This window comes from Thunnus maccoyii, chromosome 17 (genome assembly GCF_910596095.1).
Source record: "Thunnus maccoyii chromosome 17, fThuMac1.1, whole genome shotgun sequence".
Classification (NCBI taxonomy): domain Eukaryota; kingdom Metazoa; phylum Chordata; class Actinopteri; order Scombriformes; family Scombridae; genus Thunnus; species Thunnus maccoyii.
The window spans coordinates 15,335,763-15,354,154 of NC_056549.1; the positions used below are offsets into that span (position 1 = coordinate 15,335,763).

Genomic DNA, 18,392 nt, shown 5'->3' on the forward strand with positions numbered 1-18,392 from the left:
AGATTTCCAATATCAAACAGTACAACCATTACTAACACAATAATAAGCCATTCGGGCAGTGTGGAGCACCTTATCAGTAGCTAATTAGCCATTTCAAAATCCTGTTAAATAGCCAATCAGCAATTAATTACACACTTATGAATACTACATAAGCTGTTCATTCAAAGATCCCAGGACACCATGGACAAATTAGACTTCGGTAATGAACACATTGCCCCAAAGTTAAACTAGAATTCCCGAAATAGTATCTAGTGAATTATAAACTCTATATTTTGCACTTCATGAATAGCATAGGAGGAAAGGGAAAGTGAAAATCTTCCAACTTTGTTTTTCCACCTTATCTGACCTAAATCTAATGTCTAGGTCCAGAGGTGGGTTGTGCTCATAGCGTCATCCTGTCCATTATTCTTAGTGTTATTCTTATTATTCTATCATTTATCAGTGCTTCACAGACACATTTTTAAAATTCCACTTCAGTTTTTCCCCACAATAGGATTTAACTGGCTGCTCTAGACTCTGCCGATATGACACTCAAGTAGCCTGTTTGCAGCGAGCTCAGATCTGTCATAGATCAGCAAAGAGAGCAGAGAAAAGGTGAAGTGGAAAGAAGTAGACATGTTCTTGTCATTGACTCACATCTCCAGGCAGTGTATTGATCAAAACACAAGTCGATATCAACAGCATTTTAAAACATTAAATTGCTGTCACCACACCGATATAATACATCAGCAAATACTGCAGAAGCAGCATACAAGCAGCAGCCATGCTGCAGCTGTTGATGCAGCACTAGTAGCTCTCTCCAGTGAGCTCCATGAAAATATCAAAGTGCAGTTTTTACACACAGCTCTTCTTAGGTGCTCACTGCAGGCTGATCTCCCTCCCAAGGACAAATCTCCACAAAGTCTTTGTTTACCCACAGTCAAATGTTTCTGATAAAAGACACGGTCACATTGAACTTTCTGGACAGTCAAGCGCTACAGGCACAGAAACCAAACTTTCAAGGTCAGTGTGATCTTTAAGAGCTGCTGAGACTTCACCATCTTTCTTGTGACAAGTGGTTTAAAGTGGATACATGTAAAATATTTAATTTACCTCTTAACATGTTAATAGATTGTATGATTAGTTATTTGATAAGTCATTTGTATTTACAAATGGTGGACGTTTGCATACTGAGCTTCTGTATCTCTGAATCACTGATGTCTGAACCCTGAGAGTAAAACCATTGAACTACTTTTCAAACCCACTCTGTGTCAGAGCTGTGTTTTTTTCCCCCAGTAAATGCTGCATGCAGTCTAGTAACGAGATTGGCAGCACCCCACCACAATGCAACATTGACCTCTTTAGAAATTAAAATTATATTTGCATACCTCTATAAACAGTCATCAGACTGAACAAAGACTCACAGATAGATTTGCCATCTCACAGACACACAAACACACAAATTGTGATGAGGTGTCATACCTGCAAAATATGGTCTGAAAAAAACCCAGTAACCTTATCTGAACCTGTGACACCATTTCTGTGAATTGGTGAAGAGTTCCAGGTGCATTTGCACAAAAATATTCATGCTTTTGAGCACCTTTTCATAAATATGGTGTATTTCATTTATTATCCTTCCTTTTAGGTTTTATTTTACCTGTAATAAGGCCATTTCTCCTTTGTGAAACAAGAATATTCTGCTTGCTAAACAAGCATTTGAAAACAAATACATTTTACTTGACTAGTTCCTCTTGGAGCTAGTTGACAAAAAGAAAAAAATAATGAGTCATGAAGCCTGACAACTTCTTCCCATGTCTGTCTTAATCCTTAAACCTTAACTACTGCATTTTTGTCAAAATTCCAACAATTATTACATGCAAAAGATTTAAAAGCATTACATTTTGTTTACAATTCCCTATGATGTGCCATTCTTCTTAGCCCGCTACATAAAATTGAAAGTATAGATAGAGTTCACACAGGTTGACAGTATGATAAATTGTACAGTCGCAGCCACAAAAATATCAAGATGGTCCTGAAATTGAATTGCTCTGCTTAGAGAATACATTTCAGCCCACAAGCTGCTCTCAAGTTGCAGAAATCAGCATGCTTGTATAAATATATATGTATATTTATATATATATATATATATATATATATATTAAGATCACTTCAACACACTTCAATTCCTACAGCAGATCTCATATACTGCAGACATTTTTCATTGTTTGACTGAGAAAACAGAGAGGATATTGTTGTTTTCACCCGCAGGTATGCTTTTCTTGTGTTTTCAATCAGACATGAGCAGTGGGCTGAATGAATAGATGCATCGATGTGACTGTGTCAGTCAGACAGCTGAATAAGAGAATGTCCTTGCTTTTGATTGACCAGAATGAGCTGGAAAATGTTTGAGAGAAAAAGACTGTGGATTCAATTTTGTGTTTGAACTGAAATGCTCTGGACAGATCAGCAGAATGACTGTGATAACTGAAAAAAAGCTCACAAAACTAAATATCTGAGATTGCTCTGTGTGTCTGCACTGTGAGTAGCCATTGTTTAATTGGCATCTTTCTGGGAATGATTTGTTGAAACTCATTATTGATCAAATTATAAAGCAATTTTGGAACCAAATTGATTTGCTACACAAAGACACATTGCAATCATACAGTAATATTGCACTCCTGAAGGCCAAACTGTATCTTGGTAACCAAACCATGTATAGAAGACAAAAAAAGATGCTTCTGTGCAATGGAGTATTTGTACAAAGTCTTTTTATTATGCATAAATATGTAACAAACCATAACAGCTTCCAAAGTCTGTACAAATGTTTACAGTTTAGGACAACTGCATGTGGTTTATTCACAAATTGCTATATTATAATATCACAACACTGTTGGAAACCCACTAATTGCATAGATAGAAAATAAGCACCTTCTTTGAAAAGTAAACCGATACTGTAAACATCAGTGTTTAATTTGGGCAATAATAGCTTATCTGAGAAAATACTCCACCTTTCCTGCTGAAGATATTCATTTTTACAAACCTTGAATGTTTTTGGACTCAAACCGTCACAGGCTGATTTGTATTCAGTGCACTCAGGACTCTTATTGGCATGTTATACCTCCAAGTGCAGGTCTTTCCCCCTCCCACACAAAATTCTCTGCTGCGCCAAAGAACTGCCTCCATTCAAGATTTGCTGGGAATCTGCCCACATCAATGTGCTGTATACAGTACACTGGCTACACGAAACAAAACACCAAGAAGCTTCAGGCTGGACTGATCTGTGCCATCATATAATTTATACAGGCTTTCGACTGCAAAATAAAACTATATTACAGATTTTTTGTTGTTGTTGTTGATCAACTGAAAAGATAATAGACTGGCTGAAGATTATACCCAAATGTAATATCTAATAACGCCCCTTGTAGGTCCTTTCTCATTTCAAATTCTTTATCACATGCATTGAATAATAATGCAGCTTGTGGTGAAGCTGTGCAGAGACAATGCCAGTGTTTCTGCTTATAAGTAAATTTGCTTCAAAACTCTATTGTTTGTTGGCTGACATTACTGAAAACCAATTCTGAGTCTGAGAGCTCCTTCCCAAAAAAATCACTCAATAGCACTGAATCAGCGGATACTGAAGCATCCACACTTAAATCCATCAATCAGTCAATGATGGAGCTGAAGAGGTGAGTGAATGGTGAAAAAATAACTTGTTAGAAAAGATGTTGGAGAGAAATGATGACACTGCTTTTTAGACACTGCACTTTCTTGAACTTCATTGCCAATACTAAATGCTAACATGTACCCACAGATACATAGACATGCTGGAGGCTACAGTATTTATGATATCCAAGCAGAATAGTGCTTTCCTCTTCTGAAATATGCAATAGAGTTGGTATTTCAGCCAGTCAGGAATAAAACAATGCAATTAAGCTTCATGGCATAACCTGATAAGCCGCCCTATTATTCTGCAGCGGGTGTCATGACAACAACACAGAGCCCTCGCTGCCTCCCGCCTCCTGCCGTCACAATTATTCTCAGTCATAATGCCATGAATACAGAGAGAAGGACCACTTCAGCCAGACTGGGGCACAATATAATATCCTCTTGACAGTGAACGTCATCTGAACAGTGGATAAAAATAATTTTCACCGTCTAAGCAGAGCAACATTTTGTCTATAATAAGATTTGGGACGAAGCACATTATGTGGGGCACAGATTGCAGTTAAGAGTGGAAGTTGTGAATTGTGTTCAATGGTGTATGACTACGTCAAATAGGCAATTCTTTTTTTTCACTTTATCATTGTACACTGTATGTGGGTTACTCTATGCACAAATAATGGCTATTTAGAAAAAATAAAGCAATTCCTGCAGTAATAAATGTCACATATATTTAAATTTGTACAAATTAGTCTAACCTAATGCAAAACATACAAGCATCTACACATTCACATCTCAACAAAAGTGATTATTTGTAAAAACAAAGTGTGTGAAGCCTCGACTCTATTCAGTCTACTTCATTTATAATGATACAATATGCGTACATTAATTACACCGCTTTGACATTGAAAAAATACAGTATATGAAAATTCTTTACTCTAATAGTTTGGCCTTGCCATACAGTTGTCCTTAAATCCATATTTCATCATTATTCTTCAACAGTAATAAAAGAATTAGAGGAAACTGCAAAGAAGCGTTCAGAGCAGATTGAAGCCCAGCTTTTGACTTTTGTTTTTTCTTTTTTACAAATGTTCTCCTCAAGTTTTGGAACTTGGACCACGTTTAACATACAGTAGACATCTGACATAACAGTATATAAATAACAGAAAATCACAAAAAGTGTGGTATGTCCCCTTTAAAATTGTACAGAACTAATAATAGACATCCATAGTTTAATTACTGATTCATTACTGACAACTTTAAACCTGGTAATGAGACTGTAGATCAAAGATCCACTGAATTTCTGACACTATAAAGCCGAACTAAGCTTGAGCATGAAGATTCATAGGAAACCTTGTAAACAGCAGTTTGGCAAAAAATTCTCAACACAAGGTCCGCTTAGTTAATGTTTCTGAAGCTTTCAGAAACATCTTGTGGGCTTCAATAGCAGTTTAGAGTTGCTCAGTTGTCATTGAAGCTGTTTTCTTTATCATATGACCGATGTATGGAGTTTTAGTTACATGATAATGTGGATAAATAAACAAAATTCACTCATCTGATAATTTATCTTGATTATTTCTTCCCATTTTTATTACAATACAGCCACCTGTTGCAGGATATAAAAAACTAAACCGTCTCAATGATAAGTGATCGATTTCATTTATCAAGGAAGGCTATGACATGATATGGTTGAAAGCTTCAGAAAACAAAGTGAGTAGTCCCTGTGTTAAGATTTTATTCACCATAAAACTGACAATATGTATATGACTTGTTGGAAATTAAATTTAAACACTCTACTCCACTCTGTAAATGTAACATGTATGGCTCTTTGAGAAACATTTCCTCATTTTTCATAGATTCTGGACTTTTTTTTTTACAACACATATATGTTGCAGTTAACAAAAATATGACACAAAGTATGTCTGTAAGCCTGTAAGTCTTACTACTATATAACATATTGTGTTCTCCAAAGAACTGGCTCAATCAGCAAAACAAACTGAATGATGAATGTATAAATCATTTAATGTCAGAAGAGAAACACCAGCTTCTGCTGCGGACTTCTAACGCTGGACCTCTGCCAGTGACTGCTGAGAGTGGCAGCTATTACTTCATCAAGCAAACTACAGGATCAAAGACATATTTTCAGAAAGAGATGACAGCTTTATATACACAAATGTCTGGATTTTTTTGATGCCAAGTAAATCTTTTTTGTAGTCTTCATCTGAATTTACAAGTTAAAACCAAGTGAAAGTGGTTTTACAAATTTAGATTAAAAGGAAGAGGCTCACTCTAAACTTGCTATTCATCTTATGATCCGCTTCACTTTTTAGAATATAACAAAATTTCTTCTTTGAGAAGAAATATGTAATTCTTGGTTCCTCCTTACAGTGCTGTTTTGCACACTGTGTGGGTCGTCTTTCATCTGGCTGGTTTGTGAAAATTTGAATATGGCAGGAGATGGCTGTTTACAGTGTGTGTGAAGTGTGAAGTGAAGTGTGTGTTGACTGGCAGGCATTCACAGAAATAGCAGTTTATAATATGAGGGTATTCATTCTGGCTTCTCTGCAGCAGTCGCAGAATATCAAACAGAACCTCTCTGATTCAGGTTATGCACTGGGGGAGTGCAATATGTTTTGCTGTCTGTTCAGTTGGCGCGTTCAGTATTGTGTTTTTTTGTTAGTCTTGGGGAGAGTGGTATGACAAATTTTTGTGGTGCTGTTGGGCAGCTATTGCCAGAGTGTGTTATTCAAACTCATTGTTGCAGACAGACAACAGATTCTCATGGCAGACCTCCTGGGGACTCAGAGCTGCATTGTCAGAGACGGGTTCGGAGCGGGACTCGGCCAGTCTGACAGAGACAGAAAGGAAGGGGAGGGGATAAAAAAGTAATATTGCCAGACAGGTTAGTGACATTAAACATTTATTCGTTGAAGGGGTTCACAGGATATGAAAAAGGTTAAAAAAAAAAAAACAGAGGGAAAAAGAAAGGAGCAAATGGAGCAAAGCATGCAGAGGATGCTGATTTATATAATGGAATGACAAGTGGGAGGGTAAACGTACAGGGTGCAACATGAAGATCCATCAGTGGCAGACAGGTGGAGAATTACAATTCCTGTGAGGTCACTCATATAATTCCCCATCACTACCAAATGATAACATAGTGAATGGAACAGTTACCCTCTACACATACATTTTTATGTTCATTTCTAAAGGAAAAATACAAATGAATGGAAAAGCTGTTGTGGTTATGATGTACAGTTAGTGACTGAGGCCATGATAAAAGATGCTGGAATGTTTATACAACACAGGAATTAAATACATGAGTGTTTTGGGGGTTTTTTTTTGGACCAGTGTAGCAATTACAACGAGCTGCTTCCTTCCAGTCAAGTCTGGAAAGTGCAAGAAAAAGAAGAGGTAAAAAGAATGGTACTGTGCAGGAATGTTGATTCTTACTCTCAGATGTAAGGCCTCATGCTACATGCATGATCAAACATGTACTTTCACACATTTATCATCTTACTTACCAGTGTCCATCTCCTCTACTTCCATGTTGCTGCATGCATAAAGAAGATAAACTAAATCATGACTACAGTTCGTGACTCAACAGTAAAGGTTGGGATAAGTTAAAACACTTCCAACTACATCATCATCCACAAAGTCAAGAAACACACAAAGCAGCTTAAATTAAATTCAAGCTGCAAGCAGCGTTGAACGGGCCTTTGCACCCTTGCACAAGTCGGGGGCACGGTGTAGTCCAAGGGCCTCTGTCACTGGCATGTAGATGTCTCCAGACCTGGGCTGACAGATCTGACTTTACAAACATGTGCAGACTGGAGCATGTACAATAAAGTTATAGCAATTTAACCCACATGACCTGGTCAAAGGTTGATTGACATGTGTACTGTCAGGTGTGTAGAGACAATAAGTAACTGTATCTGGACACAGAAAAACACTCGTATATTTGAATGGAGAGTGTGAGCGAACCGCTAGGTGCTTGGGCCCTAATAAAGGAAAAACTGCAGTACAGAGCTACAAATTTTAGGTTTGATTTTATTTTTCTGCAGCACTTCATCACTAAACTGTCACTCTCACTCAATGAGCTCCATTCAACCTCCACACCCATCCCCTCCCTCCTATTCTCTCTCTCTCCCTCTCAGTTGGAGAGGAGAATGTCACTCTTCTTGTGAAATATCCTCATAAATCCCATGACTTTGGCCAAATACTACATTAAAAATCACATTTTTTTGTAGGAAATTTCATCGCAAATCCATTGATACATGTTTCAAAGTGGCCAGACTTATAGTTTAGACATCAGAACCATTTGTTTGACACAAAGTCCATGCCTAGAGATTGCCTCCCCATTGGTTTACATTGTAAGGTGTGATGTGGCACTGCAACTTTCAGGGCTTACAATATCTAAACCGTTTGAGTTATTACAAAGTTTTTAACAACTTTTGTTCAGCACAGTGTCAGAAGTCATGTATTAAAGTTTGAGGCCAATACCATCAACGCCCTAGGAGGAGATAGCGTTTCTTGGGGGTCCAAAATTGGCGCAAAGTCGTACTTTGATGGGCATATTACGGACTTCCTGTTGGATTTAGGTCAGGGGTGTCAGTGTATGATTTGTAGGTCTTGATGTGACGAATAATTGAGTTTTGTTTCGATCTCTCTACAACATTCCTACGGGCCGTGGCGCCCATATTAGATACATAGGTGGCGCTATAGAGCACATTTTGGCACTTTGGGGGTTAATTTTTACATTTTATCAAATTTTTAACCAGACCTGATGTGCGTGCCAAATTTGGTGAGTTTTTGAGGATGTTTAGGGGGTCAAATTTAGGGTTAAAGTGGCATAATAATAGAGGAGGAGGGAGAGGAAGAGGAGGAAGAAGAGGAAGAAGAAGAAGAAGAAGAAGAGGAAGAAGAAGAAGAAGAAGAGGAAGAAGAAAGAAACAAACACACCCCTTTGGGGCTCAGGCAATAATTTAAAAAAAAAGAAGTCCTTCCATTTTAGACGAGGTTAAATTATTTAAGTACCCCAGCGTACAACGGAGCCAAGCCAGCAGTTACATAATCATCACTTGACCTGCAAGGCCACCATTCAATTAAGAAATCTTAAATACTCTTTGAACAATTTAATTAAACACATCTGAACTGAAATTAATGTCAATAGTTGTAAGTATCGATTGCCCTTTTCACAAGCACTGAGCTGCAACTTGAGAAACTACTATTCTGAAAATTTTGTGATAAGTGAACTGAAATTGAATGATCTTTTTTTTTTTTTTTTTTACAGAGGCTTAAAAGCCTAACATGTGCTGATACTGTTAATTAAAAATGATTGTGCATGAATTGTAGTTCAAGTTGAAAGAATATGCAGCACTGCTCGCAACTCCCATAGGCCCTGCAGCTACTTTCACCCAAGCACTGCAAAAGTGGTCCGCAGTGACCCATCAACTTGCTGACAAAAAAACAAAAAAAAAAAACCAAAACAGCCACCCACTCACTGCCATCTTTAAATTCTGTTAAAAGAGGCTAAAAATATATACACATATAATTCACAGAAAATGAGCTCATGAGGCTTGCGGTCTATGAGAGTTCATGTGTCTGCAGCGGAGAAACCACAAAGGAGAAAAACAGTACATCTCGAAACGCCACTCATCTACACTCAGATCAATCAGAGATCTAATGCAGTTTTTGCAGTTAGAGAAAGTTAGATTCACTCTTAAGGGGTTTATTGATGTGTTTTATAAGACCTGGCAGCCTTTCTTCACCCATGTTGAGAATTGCACGTTTGATACTTTGAGTGTGAGTCTGGATGTTAGTATCACTGAAATGTGCAGCAAAACTGACTATACATATATAGATATACATGTATCTGTTGCAAGCAGTCAGTCATGGTGAAGGTGTGATTTATGTTTTTTGTTTTTTTAAATGTATTTCTATTATGATTACTATTCTCTCGTTCTCTTTTTTTAGAGCTTTTTTAAAACCTATTATTTAGTCCTTTTTCTTTTTTTTTGTCCTTTCTCTTCCCAACAAATTCTGTCAGTGGTTGGGAAGGCAAGGGGTAGTGGTTGTTAGTGTTGTTGAAATGTTCATATCAAGTTTTGTGTATTGGACTGCTAAATTACATCTTTTGGGTATCGTCTCCTTTGAGATAAAAATCATAAAGTGTCAAAAAAACAAATAAACAAAAAAACCAATACATCTTAAATTTTTTACCGATGTACGTGTCAGCTAGTTAAATACATTCCTATGCACAAATTTTATGTCCGGCTTTAAAAACTAAAAGACACGCAAGCAGTTGAGGGTAAAATATTGATGTACTAAAACAAATCCAACAATATAAAGCATAAACTAGAGTCTCCTTTGCAGAATCTGGCCAGAGGATTTTTCCAGAAACATCCCTCCTCTGCCAATCTATAGGAACTCCTAAAGTCACATGTAACATTGAGGAGGTGTGACAGTCATGACAACTCAATGTGATCCAGAGCCTTCAGTGTTTCAGGACAGATCTTATCCACCACTGGTGCACAGCCACTACAGAGCTTGACAACCTTGCTGACCTATGCAGAAGAAGTCTGCTTTAACACTCCAAAATCTTCCAGCACATCCTCTAGGATATGTCTGTCAGATTTAGATGTATTCTTAAGTGTTCCACCTTCAGCCATTTGACAAGCGTCTACACTTGAGGTCAACATTTCCTCGCCCCTGGTGAGAGCAACCTCAGTGACGACCTCCCTTCATCTTCTGAACTCTTTCCACATCAAACCGGCTTCCACAGACACCACTGCATGTAATCTTCCCTTACTCTGCCTCTCGTTAACCCATTTGCTTTAACCAAAGCATTTTATGCTCCAACACCACAAATGTATCTATTACCCGCGGGCAAACACAACTTAATGACTTGCCATCTCTTTAATGTGTGGGGCACCATCTCTTCGCTGTGTAAGAAGAGATAATACAGCACTGCAGGACACGTATGCACATATCAGCTGGTTATACGAGGAAATGAAAAGTCATGCAGAGTGCTCAGAGACTCACAGGACTTTATGGCCTACATTCCCAACTGTTTGCTGAGCATGGAGGGACATTATCAAAGAGTCTTGATGGGTTTGGGTTTGAGTGTGCTGAGAGTCTGAGAAACTATGTCAAAGGGACCAAATGAAAGCATTTTATATGTCTCAGAAGTACACTACAACACAAAATATGTGCACTAGCCCCATCTGTATGTGCAAGTGCTGTATATGTACAGTAATAATGCACAATAAGGGTTATTTCCATCATGTGTATGACAGCATGAGTACATTTGAGTAAGCACGCCCATGTGAGAGTTTTTCATACCTGTCAAGTCTCACATTTTAGTGTCTATGCTGGCATCTCAAGGCCATTAAATTTCACAAACTGTCGCACTATAGAAGAAAATAAAAACTGTTGCTTTGTTATCTTAGTTCAGTGACAAAGTGCTGATACACAGTGGAAGGCACTTCCTGCAGGCTTCAGTCTCTGTCAGGAGAGGTGGCGATCATGTTGGCAGTGAAGGAAGTGATAGTCATTCTTTTTGTCTGCTATGGTTCAAGAGTGGCACGGTGATCTCGCAAGTGTTCTGAGTACTCACTGGTAATGTGATTTCTACAGTCAGTTTTGAACTGCAGAAAATCAGCTTTGTGCTGTGCACAACAACAGTAAGAAGACGATGAGATGTTAACCTGGTTTTGCTGGCAATTTATTGGCAAACAATACACAGGCTCCTGTGAGCCTTAGCCAACATAAAAACAAATAAAATTGTAAGTCTTACTGTTAGCTCTCTTAACTAACTTCTCCCTTACACTCACACATACAGACAAACTGCTGCAACTAACAGGATGAACAAAAAATATTTTCTCTAACTCTCTGCCAATCACAGGTACATCATTTCACACAGATCTCTGTCATGGGAGCAACAGTGAGTGACGGGCTTCACAGCTTCTAAGCTGACAACATGTTCACTTACACCCTGGAAAACCTCAGTGACTGCAATTAAACAGTCCTTTTTTATCTTTAGCTGAGCTAACATCTTTGAATACATTGACACTCATAACATAACAGTAACCTTTAACATGACCATCTGTTACAATATGTTAAAAAACCAAATCAAGTAAAGAAACTGCTTTTCACAATTTAAAAGAATAATTTTCAACTGCAGGTGTAATGCTGACTGCTAATTACAAACACTTGTAATAAAACCCTCAATAGCAATAAACTACAGTACTGTGTGAAAGTTTTAGGCACTTTATTAGTTATTAGATTCTTATCCATGAAGCAATACCATCATGGAGGCATCTGATTGGTCCCAAATTTATTCCGCAGCATGACAACGACCCCAAACATGCATCCAGAGTTTCTTTTTTTTTTTTTTTTTTACTACAGTCTTGGTTGTTCTCCCACTTATGCTGATTGGACCTGTCTAGTTCTCTAGATACCATTTTGAACATTTCTGACCAAGTGGCGTGGCTGCTTGAAATGTGAACATGTGATCATTTTTCTCTCTTATATCAGTCACTCCCACAGGGAGAACCTCTTAAGTTGTCTGCAGATGTTTTACTTTTTGCACTGCCAATTTGCTCTTTGTTGTTTGAAACTTGTCGGTTTGGTGAACAGCCTGATACTTTGGGGAAAAGCCCTCAATCTGTTTTTGTTTTTTATACAGTTGTTATTATGTTTGTTTAGTTCAGTTTTTTTGTTTAGCTTTCCAACCCCTCTGAGTTTAACCAGCCTGGGACTGTGATAACATGGGTCACATGATGCACGTAACAAAGAGGGTGGGATTGTGGTTGGGTCAAGGCTGATCATTTTGTCAATATAGTTAATACATACAATACATGGCCATGTCTAATTTAAATACCATTAAGCTCTGTTCTTGGAACACCCAGGGTCTCCAAAAACCTGCGAAGAGAATGACAGTATTGACATTTCTGAAAAAAAGAGGATGTTTCCATTGCTTTCCCCCAGGAGATTCATTTGGAGGACAAGGACAATGCCAAACTGCAAAGGGACTGGGTGGGGCAAGTTTTTGCAACGTCATATTCTTCTTTTAGTAAGATTGCGGCCATTTTGGTAGTAAAAATCTTGCATTTAGGTCCCCTAATTGTGTTATATAGTCAAGACCCTTATGTGATTGTCAAGAGCGTACTCTCAGGCAAGGCTGTAACACTTATGAATCTATATTGGTCTCCTGGCTACTCGCCTGATTTTCTCTCTAAGGCCTTTGCAGAGTTTGCAGAGATGGCATCTAAGGATTCCTTTGTGGGAGATTTCAACTGCCATCTCAATCCCTCTCTTGATGAACTCCCACCAGGCATCTCTCCTCATTCAGGGCAAGCCAGGGTGCTCCCTTCTATATGTCATGACATTGGGTATTCAGATGTATGGAGAGAGCTTCGTCCTACTGACTCAGTTTACCTTTTTCTGCCCCCCCCCCCCCCCCCCCCCCCCCCCCTCCTCCTCCTCCTCCATAAAAGTTAAACTAGAAATGATTATCTTTTCATTCCTTCATCAAAAATGTTTTTGCTTTTGCCATATAGCATAGTTAGCATCATCTTATCTGACCACTCCCCCCTATATATGGTCTATTCCCTTTCCGAGGGCAGGGCATTGTCAAGGCACTGGAGACTTCAATCATCTCTTCTCAAAGATGATAATTTCATTTCCTACTATACCTCAGAATTCAAGATGTTTTATTCATTAACTCACTATCGACAGACAATCCCTCAATCCTTTGGGAGACATGTAGAGCTTACTCCCAGGGCCTGATTATGTATTTTGTAGCATCTAAGAGATGAACAGAACAGAAAAAAGAACAGCATCAACTCCTTGAATCTAGATTAGCCGACTTGGAGAAACTACATATCAAGCCCAAGCTCACTCAAGGAACAGACGGCAACACGTTCTGCACTGAATACTCTGCTGATTCAGGATTCCAAGCGCTCCCTCAAATTCGCCAGACAGAAGCTGTATGTGCTCGGGAATAAACCTGGCAGATATCATGTCAGATCATTTGATACCAAAACTAGAGTTTGCAATATTTTACTCCAATTTATTGCACTTATTTTTCTCAGACCTGAGACTCCTGAAGGCTACAGATGCTCAAAAACTAAAGTGAAATACCCCAGTCACAAGAGAGGACGCACTGCTTGCTTTGAAATCTATGCCATCTGGGAAGGCCCCAGGGCCAGATGGATTTGGATGTAAGTTTAATGATATTTCTTAGACCCCCTGCTGGCTATGTTTAACCATTCATTTGAAAGTGAGATCTTACCTCAATCACTCAGGGAGGCCAATATCTTTCTTATCCTTAAAAAAGGAAAGTGCCCTGACATTTGTGGCTCCTATAGGCCAATAGTCTTAACTTAACTCTGATCAAAAATTGCTTTCCAAAATATTTGCTATGCATCTGGAAAAAGTGCTGCTTTACATTATTAAGGAGGACCAGACTGATTTTATCTAGGGTCAAAACTCCTGTGATAATATGAGAAGGCTCCTTAATTTCATTCAGTCATCTTATTTGTTTTATACACTGGAGAATTTGGCCTTGGCGATAACTTTGCCAATTGGGTCAGGGTTCTGTACAATATTCCAACAGCAGGAGTTGTGACTAATGGGCTGAGATCTAGCAACTTTCCCCTTCACTGCGGGAATAGACAGGGCGACCCTCTTAGCCTGTTGCTCTTCGATGTTGCTATTGAGCCACTGGCCCAAGCAATAAGGCAGAATGCTCTAATATCTGGTACTCTTGTTGGAGAGAGGGAGTATAAAAGTACTCCTTACACGGATGACGTATTGATATTTTTTTATCACAACCACAAACCTCTTTTCCCTGCCTGACCCACTCATTTCAACATTGGGCACTTTTTCAGGGTACAAAATTAATTTAGCAAAGTCTGAGGCCATGTCACAGGGGTCTCTAACGTCTGCCTCAAGCATGTTAGAGCCCTGTCCTTTCCATTGGTCTCCCTCTGGTTTTGTTTACTCAGGAGTGCATATAACACCCACATGTGGTCAGTGAAGACCTAATTCCCTCTCCTTCTGGTTGTCATAAAGGCAGATTTAGATGACTGAGCCCCCTACCTGTTTCCTGGCTGGGTAGGATTACTCTCATTAAAATGAACATCCTGCCCAGACTACTCTACCCACTGCAAATGATCCCTATTTTATTATCAAAGGTTATCAAGGTGCTTGAAGGCTGGCTGAGTTCCTTTATCTGGAGCAAAAGTAAGCCCTGACTGAAGATGGCAAAACTCCAAATGGCTGGCTCTGATGGGGGCTTAGACGTACCAAATGTGAGACTATCAGCTGGCAGCACACCTCCGGGTGATAACGGATTGGCTCAAATATGACCCAGTCTCGATTTGGCTAGACACTGAATCCTCCCAGTCCAAATGCTCATTGTGGAATTTGTTGTTTGTGAATAACTTTGAGTCTGTCAAAACCTCTGTACTAATCCTATCACTACCGCAGACAAAGCCTGGAGGTCCATTCATACTATAGAGGGCTGTGCTCAGTTAAGATCCCCTCTTACTCCTATTCTGGATGGCCCAGACTTTCTGTCAGGCTGTCGAAACCAGGGCTTTAAAGCATGGTGTAGCCAAAGGCTAACAAAGCTAGGAGATCTATTCTATGGCCAGACTTAACTGTCCTCAGCAGCTACAGCAACGTTATGGTTTACAGAAATGTGAATTCTTTAGATATTTACAAATCAGACTCTCCATCACTAAAGATACTACTTTAATAACCAATAGCCACCTCACATGTAGAAAGGGCCTTGTCTTTATAAGTATCCAAGAAACACATCAGTGCATTTTATAGAGCCCTAAGTTCCAACTCATCTCTAACTTCCCAAGCTACTAAGCAAGCCTGGGAGAGAGAGTTGGGCATCTCTATTGATGACCTACCCTGGCAGGAAGTTGGGATCCATGCTATGGAAATATCTATTTGTAATCGAACCATATCTACTCAGTTTAGAATTGTACACCGCACACATATAACACCTGCTCTCAATAACAAAATGGATGCTAATGCGTCTCTGCTCTGCTATAAGTGTAACTCTGAGACTGGCAATTACATTCACTGTTTCTGGTCATGTGTGAAGCTACAAAGCTATTGGTCTGGTATTGTGAATGAACAGTGTGCTATTTTTGGTGTTCCATTAGAGTTAAACCTTATGTGCATCCTACTTGGTCTTCCAGATGGTCATATAAATATCAAACACAAGAGGTTATTCAAACTATTGACTTTTGCTGCTTGGAAGAATATCTTGCTCTTCGGGATCAAGGAAGCTGTTCCAACAAAAAGGTCGTGGCACAACCTTATAATGGAGTGTATCCACAATGAATACATCTCATGCATGCTTCAGTCCTCAGTGGATGCTTTCTATAAAGTTTGGGACCCTTACTTTGCATATATTGGTCCCACACTGTCACCTTCCATATCACAAGAGTTTCCTAAACCGGCCTAGCCTGTCTCTGTACCTTTTTTTTTGTAAAACCAGCATTCCTGTAACCTAGCTATTTGTTGATTTCTTGAAAGACAGGAAGGTAATTAGGATTTTCAGCAGAACTCCATTCAAATTAGAATCGATTTTCAGCTGAGGGAAGCTGTAGTTCAAAAACTATAAATGACTCTTGGGCTTTCTTTTATTAAAGCACTTCAACATAATATTTGTGTACATACATCAAGTTACCCAACCATAATTTATTTTGTTTTAATTGGAGCAGATAGTTGTTTGCCTCTAAAACTGCCTCATATTACTCAGATCTGATTTAATAAGACGACAGAGCTTTAAAACACATACAGTAATTACAGTCTTTTGCTGTGTGTTCAGTCGCTACTCACAACAGGGCACTCCAGGCCAATTTACAGACCGAGTATGATGGGATAATATCAGGCACTTTACCGACTGGATTTTTCACTATTTCTCTTTTTTACCAGCCACATTGCATTTATGTAAATCTATGTTATGATATGTTTCTAACTCTCTAAAAGCTGTAATAATTTTAACATCTCACCACCAGCAGACTCTGACAAAGATGACTTCTTCAACACCATTAGGGAACAGCAAACATTTTCAAACACCGAACAAAGTTACCACTCAATCAATAGAGTAACACCCTCTAATCTGTGACCTTGAGACACTTCTGCCTCAGGTCAGTGCTGCGGGCGCCATTTCATCCTTTTGCATAGACTGAGACAGGAGTCTATTACATGTCCCTGTCTGTGTCTGTGCCTGTGCTTGTGTGTGTGTGTGTGAGTTTCAATTAAAATTTGTGTCAGTCAATGTGTCCCTATATCCCTGGTGTGCTACATACTTGCGGTTATATGTAAAGGTTACCTTGAGAACGGATCATCGAGTCCATCCTCCACATCCTGTTGAGAGATAAACAATAAGGATCAATACACGCATACATTATTTCAAATTACAACCCTGCTGAAATTCCTCTGAGTCAGCCGTTTGTCACAACTTATTTTATTCAACTGACAAAGTAATTCAGGACGTGCTGAACAAAATGTTGCAAAATGGATCTTTTTGTTGAATACTTCTTGTTTCAATTACTATGACTAAATGACGGATTGACTGATTTACTGATTTGATTTGATGAATGATTTACATCAAGAAGGGAGTTTGGAAAAATATGCATAGAGGAACACCTGTATCATATTTTTGGTTCCACTTGCTCCGCTCTAGTTTTTGGGAGAGCATCAGAACATTGTTTTGCATTGTTCTAATTTATTAGATACTAATAGATACAATCTAATACATATTGTTCTGTGTAAGTTTTACTGGAAATAATACTACATTTAACAAAATTTAGGGCAAACATGGAAGGATTATCAACTACACAACTGAGTCAACAGTAAAAGAGGAGACTATCAAGATCAAGCTGATGAGATTTGGCTTAATTAAAGCATCATTTCTCTCTATTCCCTCCCAGTGATTATTTTATTTAACAGAGAACACAGACAAATTTCAATGTGTGGGATCAGTCTGCTAAAAAGACATCCTAATGACTATGGTGTCCCCTAGTGTTGAGCATCTGTAAGTGAACAGAACAGTGACTGACAAACCTCTGCAGCAGCAATATCAGTTTATAAACATAGAATAAAATGGTTTATAACACACTATGATGTCATTGTAAGCAGATAAAAGTGTTTATTAATGTATGTGTCAACTGTAATCCTTCCCAAATACAAGTGCAATACTCTGCAAAGACATCTTTCATTTGTGTTGGTTTCCAACCTAGAAGTCTGTATCCCACAAATGGTCCCAAGATAAATCTGAGAAGTCACAAGAATTTGTGTTTATTTTTCTGACTTTTCTCCAACTTTCCTCCCTAAATTGTCTCTAAAAAGCATTCAATCACAACACACTGAGAAGTAAATATATCATTCTTTGGGTAAACTGCCCACAACAACAACAACGAGGACATGACCTGTCATAATAGATCACAAGTACACATTGCTTCATTTTGAGGGATCACAAGCCAAAAAGGTTGTGAACCACTGGAGTTGGTTATCTATAATTACAGTAATAGTGATTTTGTTTTGTGAACTACTTGCTTGGATTGTGATCCAGTTAATGTTTTTTTGTCCACATTTAGGTTTCGCATGCCAACAAACATGCTGTTCTCCATATAGAAAACTTTTGCTAAAACAAACCTAGGGCAAGGACTCATCAAAAAAAACATTTTAAATATCATTTTTTAAAACTGCATTTAACA

General features: G+C 38.6%; 1 protein-coding gene across 8 annotated transcripts in view; it reads right to left on the reverse strand.

Annotated features, from left to right (window-relative positions):
- si:dkey-71h2.2 (low density lipoprotein receptor adapter protein 1) overlaps nt 1-18,392 on the reverse strand; it is a 59,051-nt gene that overhangs the window by 6,246 nt on the left and 34,413 nt on the right. For 2 of the 8 annotated variants that reach the window (XR_006092060.1, XM_042390365.1), the window contains exon 8: nt 17,006-17,040. Coding sequence is in view for 7 of the 8 variants with exons in the window: in XM_042390365.1 (XP_042246299.1) it covers nt 17,006-17,040 (35 nt within the window). In the remaining variant the exon portion in view is untranslated. Of the gene's footprint in view, nt 1-4,780; nt 6,488-6,540; nt 7,029-7,163; nt 7,193-7,223; nt 7,433-11,349; nt 12,565-13,373; nt 13,450-17,005; nt 17,041-18,392 lie in introns of those variants that run through there. The other 6 variants (XM_042390358.1, XM_042390359.1, XM_042390362.1 and 3 more) reach the window with 6 other exon arrangements.